This window comes from Symphodus melops, assembly GCF_947650265.1.
Source record: "Symphodus melops genome assembly, chromosome: 22".
In the NCBI taxonomy this organism is placed as follows: domain Eukaryota; kingdom Metazoa; phylum Chordata; class Actinopteri; order Labriformes; family Labridae; genus Symphodus; species Symphodus melops.
The window spans coordinates 3,992,500-4,006,359 of NC_136712.1; the positions used below are offsets into that span (position 1 = coordinate 3,992,500).

The 13,860-nt window shown below is 42.2% G+C and overlaps 1 protein-coding gene across 2 annotated transcripts in view; it reads right to left on the reverse strand.

Moving 5' to 3' along the window:
- Position 1: 1 nt before the first annotated feature.
- ptn (pleiotrophin) overlaps positions 2 to 13,860 on the reverse strand; it is a 58,541-nt gene continuing 44,682 nt past the window's right edge. For both annotated transcript variants that reach the window (XM_079335317.1, XM_079335316.1), the window contains 3 exons: positions 12,456 to 12,629; positions 9,623 to 9,784; positions 2 to 3,342 (listed from right to left, as the gene is read on the reverse strand). In XM_079335317.1, the coding sequence (XP_079191443.1) occupies positions 3,287 to 3,342; positions 9,623 to 9,784; positions 12,456 to 12,629 (392 nt within the window). In that variant the 3' untranslated portion in view covers positions 2 to 3,286. The remainder of the gene's footprint in view (positions 3,343 to 9,622; positions 9,785 to 12,455; positions 12,630 to 13,860) is intronic.

Below are 13,860 nucleotides of genomic sequence, written 5' to 3' on the forward strand. Positions count from 1 at the left end.
CTTTATATCGCACCTAATCACAGGAATCCACCTTCCATTCATATGCATGTGTGCTCATGCCATGGACCTATATTCTGATGTTAACAAAACTAGCATGAACATTGTCTTCATTCTCGTCACCGGATCATTACGTGCCGTCAGAGCTAACTGGGCTCCACTTTCATACGGCTAATGTCAAAGGGCTCATACTCCTTTTATGGAGTACACGTGATATGTAACATTGTTCAGAGACGACTCTGATATTTGAGGGTTTCTCTGGCTTCTTTCATGGGACTGACGGCTAATGTCTGCAGCCAGAGTGAAGAGACAGCAGCTTGTACTGCGCTGTAAGAAGTGTTACGGAAAGAAATCTATATCGCCAGATTGTACAGAGCAATTTTGAAGTGCCTTATCCAGAGTGACATAAACAAATTGCTCTTCTTTTATCTGTAAATCCTTGTTGTGTTTGCAGTGTGATTCGGATGAAAGTTGTGCTGCATGTAGTTAAGCCTTCAAAAGTATTCTGTAGAAGCCGCTGGAAACCTAAATCGACAATAGATTTAAAACCATTTTAGTAAGGGTCTTATGTCCATTATACTTAGCGTCTTAAAGGTGATTAGTTTTTGAATTAAGCGTGGATACCATGGGTATGGAGTAAATCTGATCCACTTTTTGGGGGGGTTCAAACCGAATTTATTTTCGCTCTGATTGTTGTGAAAGCTCAATGAGACTCTCCACTTTTATATCACATCTATTCCTGCTTGTATCTTTATACATGTACATGTTTTAAAACACAGAGGCTTTACAGTTTATGTTTCTCAGCTCTGAGCTCCCATTACTATGATTTCTATTTTAACAACCACTTACTGATTGCAGCTGCAATCAAACTTTGGACTGAACAATCTTAAAATCATCCCAATGCCTATTTAAAAAAAAAGAAAAGAAAACACTGCATCGCTACAATCACAACAGTGACATATTTCAGTACTATCCTCTGGCACAGCAAGCCATTTTGGCTCATTTTTCCATCCAATATGTGTGCATCAGTTGTGTGTGTGTGTTTGCCTTTTCCATATGGGGAACGCTTCCCTGTTTGTGTGTCTGAGATTGTACTGAGATTGTACTGAGATCAGTGCTGTCATTTTGGAATGTGTGTGCGTGTCTTGCTGTGCGGCGTTTATTTCCTTCGTAATGGCATCCTCAGCATGAAGACATCAAGACTGGACAAAATATCTCAGCACACATCAGGGAAGACGTTGGTGGTGCGATCGTCTATTTCTCTGTCATCACTCCTTCCTCTTTAAACAATAGCGACAGGCTTCCAAAGACTCACTAATACACTGCTTTGCTTGGGACTGGAATACTTAATAAATACATTATATTGTACATTTTCTATCACATTTTATAAATCTGTTTATCATTGTACAAATGTAGTATTACAAATTAGAGTATAATTCTTGTACAGCCAGTTTCTTTTATTTGGTTTGGAATTGAAGTATTATATGAAATCTATAAATGTTTGCAGATTATGGGGAGAAGATGCTTATAAGAGTAGAAGTTATAAATATGTGCATTTCCAAGGGGCGTGATTAGAAATGAATTTGCGCATTGCAAAGATGAACGTCTGGATCAAAACTGTTGAACTTTCCAAGCGGAGTTCCAGGGAGAATTCAAAAGTGACTTTTACAGCCGCAAAAAAAAAGGGCGGAAAAAAATGTGGAGGACAAAAAAAAAAAAAAAAGCCGGAGACTGGTTTCGATGTGACACAAAGGGCCCGGAGGCAAAAGGGGGCTTCATTTTTATTTCACCTGTAAAGTTATGAAACTTCACACTCACCCTGGAAAGAAGCTGGTCATGCGATATCCTACTGGACACACTTTATAACTTTTGCAATTTTAACATCCTGAGGGGGGGAAAAAAAAAGTATTTTATTTAATTTTTCTTTGTGGAGCATCCAAAGTGTTGTTTGACCTGATGTGAACTCCGAAGGTCCTGATTAAAATGTGGAATTACAACAAAAAAAAAAAAAAAAAAAAAAGGAAAAATTCGTAGCCTGCTGCAAGTGTTAAATGTACATACAAGTATTTGTTTGTTTATTTGCATTGTACGTAGTTGTTCATCGTGTGTTCACTTCACCGTGACTTGTGGCTTCTCTTGCAATAGGAAAATTAAACCGTCTATTGTTTGCTTTGTACATATATGATAATAAATATGTAACTGGGATGTGGAACATTTGAAATGTACAGACACGTCTTTTAATAGCTATCTGAATGTTTCCCTTTCCCTAAAAAAACACTGATTTACTCCCCTCCCCCTCTATGATACTTTCTGTACAGTAACAATGGTATTGATTTTTTTTTTTTTTTTGATGCATTCTTGATTGATTATTTGTTCTGGAGAATGGCTGAGTGTTAAAATCTCTGGCCACCTATATGACCCTGTAAGATGAACAGAATTGAGTGGTGACGATGTGCCATGTGCTCTCAGAATGACATTCAAATAAAAATATATCAAAATGTGTTTCTGGGATATTTGGAGATGTGTGAGAAAGGTAAAAGGACAACTTTTATTTTTTGTATTTTTTTTTAATCATTTTTATTTTTGGAAATGTAACGGGAAACAAAAGGGGGTGTTAACTCCAACTTGAGGGGGAGGGGGGAACTACAAAAGCAACGACTTCATTTTTTACAGTGCGTATAAATTGAGGTACAACAGAGCAGCAGAGGGAAAACTTGTAGTTTTTTTCCACACAGAACTAGCATATTTGTATTCTTAATGGGAGTTAAAGCAACATATGATAGCACAGAATAATTGGGGGAGAGTGTTACCATTTAATTGAGCTACTTTAAAAACTGCAAGTACATGCTTTTTTCTTTTTTTTTATGTTCCACAAATTAATTGAGTAAGCTTCACTTTCAGCAAACTGGCTGATTAAGTCAGTGCATGGACCGCAGAGTTTTCCAAATTAGCATTAGGCTATGCAACTGTAGAACAAATCCTATCCAATTTTCTCTTCAGAAAATGATGCTAGAAATAAAATCATTAGGCAAGAACACTATTAAACTTTTGTTTTTCCAAATCCATTATTTGTATTATGTCTTCTATTGCAACACAAGTTTCTCTTATCAGGTGCTAGAAAGAGGAGAAAAAGTCAAACATACTAAAAGTCACATTTTCACGTGTTTTGTCAAAGCTCTAGAGACTCTTACTGCCAACCTACAGGATATACAAAGAGGAACCGTGTTTGAAATAGGGCAGTGGACGTCTTTTTTTCCCGCCCTTTCTCTTCCATCCACCAACATCCTCATCAGTCCATTTGGGAGCGCTCTCGCTTCTTGCCTTCCTTCTTTTGCTTCTTTGCATCTGAAAAAAGCAGGAAAAACACAAACAGAGTTACATTTCACAGTGTTTACCCGGAACACTTCTCTGCCAGACGTGGTGCCTTTTTGAAAAATAAACAAACCTCCATTGTGTCCGTGAAGCGCACAGATGCCCCGCTTCAGATTGTCATAATCAACACTATGAGGTTTAATTAGTTTTATTTTGGTGCCAGAGTGCAGGTTTCGAGCTGCGGCGCTGCATGCAGTCTCTCCTCCAGGCCTCTGCTTGGGGATTGATTTGGTGGCGTGTCATACGCTACGCTCTCATGAACACACGCTTTATCATCTCCTCGCAAGAGTGTATTGGTACCTTGCAGCCACGACAGAAGCCACAGTCCATCGCTTCCTTCTCTGCTCTGCGGCCTCTCTGCTCTGCTGGACCGAGAGAGGGAACAACCTAGCAGCGGTTTGGCTAGCTAGCAGCTGGCTAACTGTTTGTTGGACTGTCAATCAACCGGGCTGTTATGTGTTCCTGCTCCTATTTGGGCTTTCACGTCTATGTCATTGTTCAGCTTTCTGTCTTTGTTGCTCTTATTCAATCTTTAACATGAAACCGAGCGTGTGCAGCAATACCTAATTACCTAATTAGAAATCTTGTAAAGTTGTTTTTGCGGTTTAACAGAATTTAGTTTAGATATTTGTCATGTGAAAGTTGCTTCATGTACAAAATGTAAAAATGGAGTTAAGTTATTATTGGGATATACGGGATTAGCAAAGTAACGGTTAAAGATCTAATTTAAAAGTTTCATATATTGAAAATAAACGGAGCATCTTAAAAGAGATAGAAGTCGTCATGTATTCAAGTAAAGTCAGCTAAACCTTGAATCAATTTTTCTCATGAAAAAAGACACCTTTAAAACTCACCAAATCCTCTAATGTCATTCAGGCAGGCAGCTCAGAGACACACATGCTTAGTCAATGAGATTAAATTCACTTCAACCTTTTTAACATTCTGCGTGTGCCCTATGAGGAAGTCTGTTCCTGTCACCTCCATCGCAAACTTCCCTGGGCATTTACATTTTGACGTGCAAAGCGTTCACACCCATGCAAATGGGGAAATTGCTCTTCCATCCCATTTGTTCACTTGTTTTCATTGTCTGTTTCCCCCCCCCCCTCTCTTCCCCCCCCCCCCTGTTGTTTTTGTCAGCACATTCTACTCCCCCCCCCCACCCCCGGGGGGGCTACAGATAGAGACAAAGATTCTCTCTAGCTGTGCTTCATATCTGAGATGTGTACTCGAACACCAAATTTGCACATTTCATGACACTGCTCGCTCTCCTCTCTGACTTTTAATCAGGCCATCGCTGCTTTCGCTTGCTTAAATCTGAGCCACAACAGGGACTACATACAGAACTTCACTGAAGCACCATATCTGACCTTTTTGGTATTTGCTTTCTGTTCACAGGTGACATACAACAAACTCTCTGTGTGTTGATTTTGGCTCCCCTTGTGGAGTGGGATCTCTTGTGTCTTTGCCGATTGTGATTGAAAATATATAGAAAGCCTCAATCCAGTCATGAATGATTGTCTTTGCTTTTTAGGCCTGTTTAACAGAGGTTGTCATGACCTGGTGACCGGTGGTCTGCAGGTTGTAAATATGAGGAGAAAAGTGTGGTGTTGGGCTTTGGCAGAGTCTGATGTTTGATATTTTCAAGGTCTTACCAAACGACTGCAGGAGAACTTGAACCGGCAGCCAAAGCAAACAGTTCTTGTAACTTTTTAAATGTTCTGCTCAAAATGAAACATCGACTGTTCATTATGGCTGACTGCAGCAGCTTACATAACCGTCTCTCATTCTCATGGAAAGTAAAACTGCTCCCATCTCTTCAGCTGAATTGTCCCAGACTCCAAAAAATATATCCATTCCCCAGAAATGAGTACAGACGGTGACTTCTGATCTGCTTTTCTTTCTCACTGCCTACAGAGACTTTGGATCTCGGTTCATATTTGGTAATTATCAGCCTGAATGAATCTAAATTATTTTATACCTGCAAAGTGATGCGTCTCATGGCACGCCCAATTCTCTTAATCACAAACTCAAACATTTAGGTTTTTTCCATTCAGTGCCCCAACAGAACCAACGAACACTACGGTGTTTTCAATCAATGAATATTGATTTCATTCTTACATATTGTGCTCCTCCTCCTTCCTGGGGAACTCAGAGAGAGAGAGAGAGAGCATATACTTTGGTTTGGTTTATTTTGGATCCTCATTAGCTTCACATAGCGAGAAGCTATTCTATACTGTATGCATTGACTGATATACTTTGTGTGAGTCTAACATCCAATCCAGTCCAAAGTCGTTCGTATAGCACGTTTGAAAAATTGAACAAAAAGTTCTTTAAAAGCAAACGTAATGAAAACCCAATAAAACACAAACCAGTGGAAGTGAAACGTGTTAACACTAACAGGAAAGTATTAAAAAGGACTAAAAGCCAAGTCTCAAGCGAAGCCACAAGAGAAGGCATTAAAGTGCGATTCAAGGTTGGATTTACATCGGCTCCGAATCCATTTTGGTCCGTCACCAGTCACGGCTGTCCGATTCCAGAAAGCAGCCGGTGCATGTCTATGAAGCTTGAAGAACCTGGAGCCTGCCCAGCCTCCAAACATCATCTTAATTCAGCGCTGTGGACAATAACTAAATGATTGACATCACATTTTATATTCTTAGACAGGCAGGTGGTGTTCTGATCCTCAACCAAACAAATGTGGCTTCTTTGAATTAGTTGGAAGCAATTCCCGATGGAGAAAACCTTTTTGTTTAACTTGAAAATCAGCTCTGGCATCCCAGCCCTCACGCGCTCCTCGCTCCCCGTTCTATTGAAAGAGAAGGCGGGGACTACAGTGTTTGTACAGGCATTCATACTGTTTCATTTCTGTCACTCTTTGTTCTCTCTCTCTCTCTCTGGCTCCGTGGGGTCTTGTGTTTCACCTGGGATAGACGGCAAAGACGACTAACTCTGAATCTTGGATCGCTCCCGAGACGCCTCTTTGCATTGTCTCCACCGGAATCTGCAAATGACAGATGCTACATTCAGCGCAACAACCTGCTGCATTCAGGGGAAACCCATCTATCGACCAAAGCCAAGGAGGTGTTCAGAATTGCAGATTTGGCCGTGCAGATCTCAGCTCGCAGCTGTGGGTTAGATAGCCTTTAAGTCACTCCGAAGCCAAACCTTTTCTTTTCCCCATAAGCCCTGTGATCCCACTGCTGTGGACTGTATCTATGCCATCCCCTGACACACACAGAGAAAAGCGTACACAATTCCCCCCTTCCTGTGCACACCTCATTGTACTTTCATTTCTCCCAGTAACCCCCTTCTTCTTCTCAGGGCTTATCATCCAACTGGCAGACCTGGGAAATCGCTTTTGCAAATCAGCGAGCGAGTTTTCTCCTCCTGCTGCCTCCCTTCATGTTCGGCCGCTGTCATCCTCGCTCTGCCTCTCCGTTGCCCCTCAGCGCTCCCACCTCTGTCACTCTGCATCCACACATGCTGGCCTTCATTAGAACTGATTTGCACAGGTATTCAGTGCTGCAAACAGACGCACACGCGCTCTCTCTCTCTCGCGCGAGCGCACATGAATTTATACGTGCGCGTCCCTCGCATGAATACTTCACGATCTGCGTCGATATTCTTGCATAATGAAACGTGATGAATCACATTTGAAAAGCAGAATAATCGAAGTGTGATGTTGAGGCATCCATGCATCTTCTTACAGGAGTCTAATCGAGCTCGTGGCTTTGGCTCTCTTTAAAGATGTTCTTACATTGTTCTGCCATTTAGCAGCTCTTTCTTAAATACTGTAGGTGGCCTATAGAGTGCCACAGGAAGGAGTCCTAAAACCCAGACGTGAGGTCGTATTTCAGCCTCACCTCAAGTCAATGTTGATTTTTGATGGGTTTGTGGTTTGACGCCGAGTAACCTCTGTGGTTAACACAAGCGTAGCAGCGGTTGTCGTCGACGTTGGGTTGATAAACAACTCAGTAAGCTTCGGTTCTGCAAACTTGTCAAAGCCGCTGATTCCATCGATGAAGCACAACGGTCGTGACATCAACATCAACGGACCGCGGTGTAGTTCACTTGTAGCGTAACGTTAGCTTTTTACTTTTTACTGAACAGTGAAGTTCGGTTTAGACAGACAGATATATTTTTTTAAATCCACTTAAACAATGTGGATTTTGGCGAGGTAAAAAGAGGCTGCAGTATCTCTTTGAAAACCGCCTAAGTGGCATTTAAGAAAAAAAAGTCATTAGTGGGAAAAGTTGAGGATTGAGGCCCTGTGCCAATCAGGACTTATCAAATCCATGTTCCCATCTATAATCCGTCCGGTATTATATATGAGCAAATGAGAATAACAGATGGCAAGTACAGCACGTACCCTGAAGAATCCTTCTGACGCAGCGCATTAAAGATGTGCTACTGAGTGAAAGATTAAACAGATTCTGCCTTTGAAAGTCAAACACAGTTTGGCATTACATTTCCAGACAAACAGTGGAGCAGACAGATGCGAAACACCTGACGTCCCACTGAAGTGTCTCAGAGGGTGTCCATTGCGTCTTATCGCCGTCAACTCCTGGAGCTCTGTTTGACTCAGGCTGTTTGATGAAGTGACAATAAGGTTAAGCAAACCGCCGAGTGCCCAACCTTGTGTGCACATGTGTCAGCTGCAGAGCGGGATAAGGGCGCAGTTTATGGCCATTGGCAGCAATTCTGCACGCATATTAATCCTGTTTGGACAATGGGACGTTCACAGCGGGTCACTTACATACTTGTTTACCATGTTAACAAAGGGCATCAGCTTAATTGGAATGAATCGAGTGGGTTTCTTATCAACAGTTTCACAGAAGATTGAATTGTCATTCTTCACGCATCCACGTTTCATATTCCGTAATTTGCACAAATCTTGTGTGAAGTGGGTTTTCCAATAACTGGCTGTTTCCCATCGAGCGTTGGAAGCAGTGAGAACACTTCCATGACTTCAGTCTCTTTGACATGACCGGGGGTGGGGGTGGGGGGGGGGGGGGGGGGGGGAGGAGCTAAAATCATGTAATTACAGTTAAAAAGGTGAGTTAACCCCTTCACCCCAGCCTTAACGCTGTCAATCAGTGCTTCGACTCAGCACTTAAGTAGGTGGTGTTTCCATCACGCTGATGGGCGATTGAATCTGAATATGAATTACAGCTGCTGTTGCAGGAGATTAAAATCATTTGCAAGGCTTTGTTGGATTCAGCAAAGCTGCAATCAGACTCAAAAAAAGTACAAGCAGATAAATATGTGTTGAACTCGCGCAGTTCTCATCACAGAGAGGATGAAGAAATATCCCTCTTTAAAAATTAAAAAAAAAAAAACTTCTGAAGCTGGTTTGTTTTTATTTCAGGGGGTTTTTTTTATTGTTTTTTTGGACCTGTGAGTTTTTCACACCGAATATCTCAAAGAGCATAAAATATTCCAGCGTGTCGCACTGAATACACAGAGTTCAGCAGAAGAGATAGAGACACCCATGTGGTAAACATCCCTTCAAGCTGGGATTCATTCAACGTGTCAGCTAATCGAGCATTTCCTGAAAACTGTTCACAACGATTTGACGGTAGGAGAAAGCAAAGCAATGATTCTTTTTGATTCTGCGCTCTCTTTAGATCCATGTGATGTTTCTCCAACCATCACCACAGTCCAAAAAGGAGGTACTGTATGTAGTATTCTTGTTCACAATTGTGGGTACCCAGGGCTTATAGTTTGGTTTGGCAACAAAGGAAACTTAACGACTTAATAGATCGGAGGACTTTTTTTTTTTTTTTTTGCGTTGTCCATTTAGTTTATTTTATTGGATTTTCCATTTGTTATTCCATTGTTGAAGAATGACGAGCCGAGGTTTCGTCCTATTCCTTTTTAAATGAGTCAACTGTGTATTATATTGAAATTGAGATTTCTGTTATTTCTTTCCATTTGTTGATTTTTCCATCTCTTTTCTAATCGTTCGAATAAAGAAAGAACTCACCCGTTTGTCTGATGAGAAATTCATTCATTTCAATGGAAAAGCTCCCTTCTTCAAACGGTTTAGCGATCAGTGGAATAAAGCCATGTTGGCTTGTCGCCTCTTTTTGAAGCACCCTGATGTTTGTTTAGCTCCTTAAACTGAGCATAAAATCTTCACCCCGTGCCATATCAATCCGTCAAGAAGACTCGTGTACCTGCCCGAGCCTGACAGACTCGTCCCCTGGTGAGCTACACATCCTCTGCTGAATATTCATCCCTCTCAGCGTACCTTGCAGCTTGGTCTTGGGGACTTTCCCGCAGGGCTTGGTGGCCGTGACGGTGGAGGCGCAGGTCGCGTCCATGAGCGCTCGCTTCAGCACGCCTGTCCTGTTCTTCTTGCCCGTTGCCAGATCGCACTCCCCCCACGCCTGGAAGTCGTACTTGCATTCTCCTGTAGCGCACAAAAAGAGAGAAGACGTCGATTAATTAGACGCTCTTGTTTTGGCTCTGAGAAAACAAGAGCGTGGGAGCGATGATGGGAAAAAAACAAACAAAAAAAACAACAACAAAAAAAAACGTGGAGTAACGTTTTGCGTCTTCTGCGTTTGTCGGCCGCAATCAGTCAATGAAAGAAGCTTCTGGAGCCTGCGAGTTGTGCGTCCCACACTTTGAATGGATGTTTGATGAGCTGTTCTAAATAACTCCTTCCCATCTACAGAAGATGTCCATTATCTAAAGAGGAAGACCTGACAAGTCCCATTTAGAAGACGCTTTCATTAAAAGAGGCTTCGAGCTCTGTGCTAACCAGAACCGATGGCTCTTCAGTTTTGATCTTATATGTTCCGAATGATGAAACCCTGCAAGCAGATGATTGCAATCCGAAGCAGCCTGGAAATAATGGACTCAAACAATCTCAGCAGCAGAAGATACTTTGGGAAGCGCCTCAAATAAATTCCACGTATGTGCTTTTATTTGATATTAAATTAAACCCAACGTACACTAACCCCGAGAGGATGCAAGGTTGCTTCAGAAAATTGCAGCAGTGCCTTGGTGTATATTAAGAGAAATGTGTTTGGAGTCTGTGTGTGTGGATGTGTACTGTATGTCTCATATCTCCCCTCCATTATTTGGTTGCTGCTCCAGCCGGGCTCCCTGGAGGCAGTGACACTCATTCCTCAGCTTCCTCTCACATGAAAGCGTCGGACCTCTTGTCAGCGCCTCTGAGATCCCAGGGTGCTCATCAGACGAGGGGAGAGGGGAGAGGACGGGGTGAGGAGAGAAGGAGTGACAGTGCTATTGTTGCAAGAATTCTACAGGGACTTCCTGAGAATCCAACTTTAAAGCCCTGTGCCTCCATAATTTGTCTCCGAGAGAGAAAGAGAGAGAGAGAGATTCCCTCGCAGGCTCCCTGGGATTTGGCAGGTAGCCCACGGTCGCTTAAAGGTGTCACGAGCAAGTGGGCAAAAAAAAAAAAAAAAAAAAAAATGTTGGACAAGTGTGAACACACATTTATGAGTGACCTTGAACCCAGACAGAGTCCGATTATTACAAGTCAGGAGTGGAAGAGATCTGATCTGTTGATACTGTATCTCGCCTTGCTTTTGAAGGAACGTAAATACAAAGACACTTTATCGTCTAAATTAAAAAAAGTAATCAAATCTGGAAAAAAACCCAAAAAAAAAACCCCCACAAGTGGGAATTAGATTGAGATTATACACTTTATTCCTAGAACGCAAGGTCATCCATATTTACGTGAAAATATTTGGTTTCTTTAAGTTTGGGCTCTGTTTGGCTTCTGTTATGAGTTCTACTGAAATCCATCAGAAGTGTAACTACTTTGGTGAGAATGATGGTGTGAAACAGTGTTTGTACGGAGCTTCATATTTTATGTAATTGAGTGGAAATCAGATTTTTACCACATACTTGAGAATAGTGATTCAAAAAAAAAAAAAGAAAAAAAAGAAGTGATTTGCTGTTTAATAGACGAGTCCAACTCCCCACTGTGCATCAGCTCTGCCCTCATGTGTAGGACTATGTGGAACCTTTCCACTTCAAACACAGATGAAGGCTCTGTGCAAGAAAATCCATGTCTTGATAAAGCTTTGTGATCCAAATAAATCAGTGAAATTTCAGTATTTTGTCCAATGCAAAAAAAAAAAAAAAAAAAAAAGTGCTGCAAACTTTTAGAAACCCAATTAACCTACTTCTTGAGGAGTTTAGTGTTTTATCAGATGGAACAGTTTAGCCAAAAGGGATGCCATGAAATATTTCATGCTGCGGAACGACCCATAATTTAAATGTAATCGCTTTTACAAGGTGCTTGTTGTAGTACCTAAAGCCAAATCATATTGTTCTTCAATGCAATATCCAACGTGGCTGTACTCAAAACTGTGCTCACATTAATGATTTAAAAACAGAAGATTAGATGGTCATGCCATGGTGCAGGGTCTGTGTGTGGAGTGTAGTGTATCATATCTTTTTTTAACTGCACAAATAACCAAACCCAAACCCCCCCCCCCCCCCCCCCCCCACAAAAAAAAAAAAGGCAGTCTTTCATTTCTCAAGAAAGGCCAGAAACTTTCCACAATTTAAATGCCAGGGGCCATGCAACTTCTTGGCAAACTTTTTGCTGCTCTAATCTATACAGCCAGTTAGCTGGACCATTATTTCCTGCAGTGTGTTCATCACTCCTGACAGGCTCATTGCAGAGCAGCAGGCCCCCGCCTGACAGGCCTTACTGGGGGGAACAAAAGTCCCCGAGGCTTGTCACTGCGAGACATTTCAGCTGTGAAGGCTCCAGCCCAAAAAGCAGATGACAAAGAAAGATGATTATTCCTGTGTTTTTCCACCGCAATGTATCACCTCCTCAACAGACGTTTCTCTTGTACCTCTAATTAGCCGGCTTACTCATCCCTATTGTGAAGTTGGGGCTATTGTTTGTGTGAATGACAGGCTAGCATGCATCATGCAAAGATGTGGAGTGAGAGTAATGGGGTCGTACAGGAGAAACAGAGTCATCCGACTACTTCACTGGTCTTAGATTACGTAACGACGACTTGGGAAGAAGACGCCGCCGCTGTGCTAGAAGAAATCCACGTGAGCGTCGTGATCTCCTCCCTCACCTCCAAACTTCTTCTTCCAGTTGCAGGGGATCTTGCAGCGTTGGGTCTTGATGGTCTGCTTGCAGTCGGTGCCGGTGCGTGTTCCCTCCCTGGTGCCGAGTCCACAGTCGCCTTCATTCGCTACGCACACGCTCCACTGCCACTCCCCACAGTCCGACTTGCGCTCCTTCTTTCCTGGATGAACAAACATGCAACAGTGCTGGATTACCCAACATCACCGCCACAGATGAAGTGAATCATAGATGTTGTTTGGGAAACATTGAATCCATACATTATTATCTTAAAAGTGGCCGATGTCCTCTAAACCAGTGAGACCAATATACCAGTATATATATACACTGTCATGACCACATGTGCAACCACCACCATCGCCACTGTCCGCCACCAAGTGCCACTTTTTTCAGCATTTCAGCAACAGCATTTCGGCCTCATTATGTCATTATCACACATTTATAGAAAATAGTAGTACCGTAAATTCCGGACTTTTGAGAGCACCTGGATATGAGCCGCACCGGCTAAAAAAAAGTAAATAAATGTATTTGTACTATATAAGCCGCACTTGTTTATAAGCCGCAGGTGTCCACGTTGTAACAGGAGCTATTTACACAGAAAGACGTGACACAAAAACATTGTTTTAACTCTTATTTAAATACGTAGGCTACCGGTAACATCCGCAAATACGAAGCCTAGCCGACGGTGTCTGTAACACGGCTGATGGAAAAGATTACCGTAATAGAGTCACACATTTCACAACAAAAAGTCCATCCATTCACTGCCTCAGAATGACTTCATTACTCACTTCCTCCGTCTCTTTTTCGTTGTCGCTGTCAGCGTCAACTTTACGTGCAAGCAGCTCTATTTCCTTCTTTGACAGCCGGGTCGATCGTCTTTAACTTGAAAGCTGCATCATATGCATTTCTCCGTGTGTTTTCCATGATGAGGGTGACAAATGACTGATATTAAGATCCGATGTGATGAGGTCAAATGTTTTTTTTGCGGCAGAAGCTCGTTATCCCCCCATAAAGAAAAATCCATCAATGAGCCGCATCCTTGTAAAAGCCGCAGTGTTCAAAACGTGAACAAAAGTAGCGGCTAATAGTCTGTTATGTGAAGGAAAAACTTGAGGAGAGCTGGTTAGATTTAAAAGATTCCTCAAATCTTTTAAGTGGAATCTTTTAGTTTCCTGTTTGAATTTCTCTCGATCCAGCCTGTCCTCCAACCGGGACTGAACGAAAACCACAGAGAAGCCACAGTTCTGGCTTCAAATAAAAGGCCCCACAACCAATGGTGACATAGTGGCTGTGTCTACTTCTTACATACAGACTACAGTCGACATCTTGGGCTCCATGTCATGTATTGCAGAAGTAGAGTTTAAGGTTCAAAGCAGGGAAGTTTCGAGCGTCTC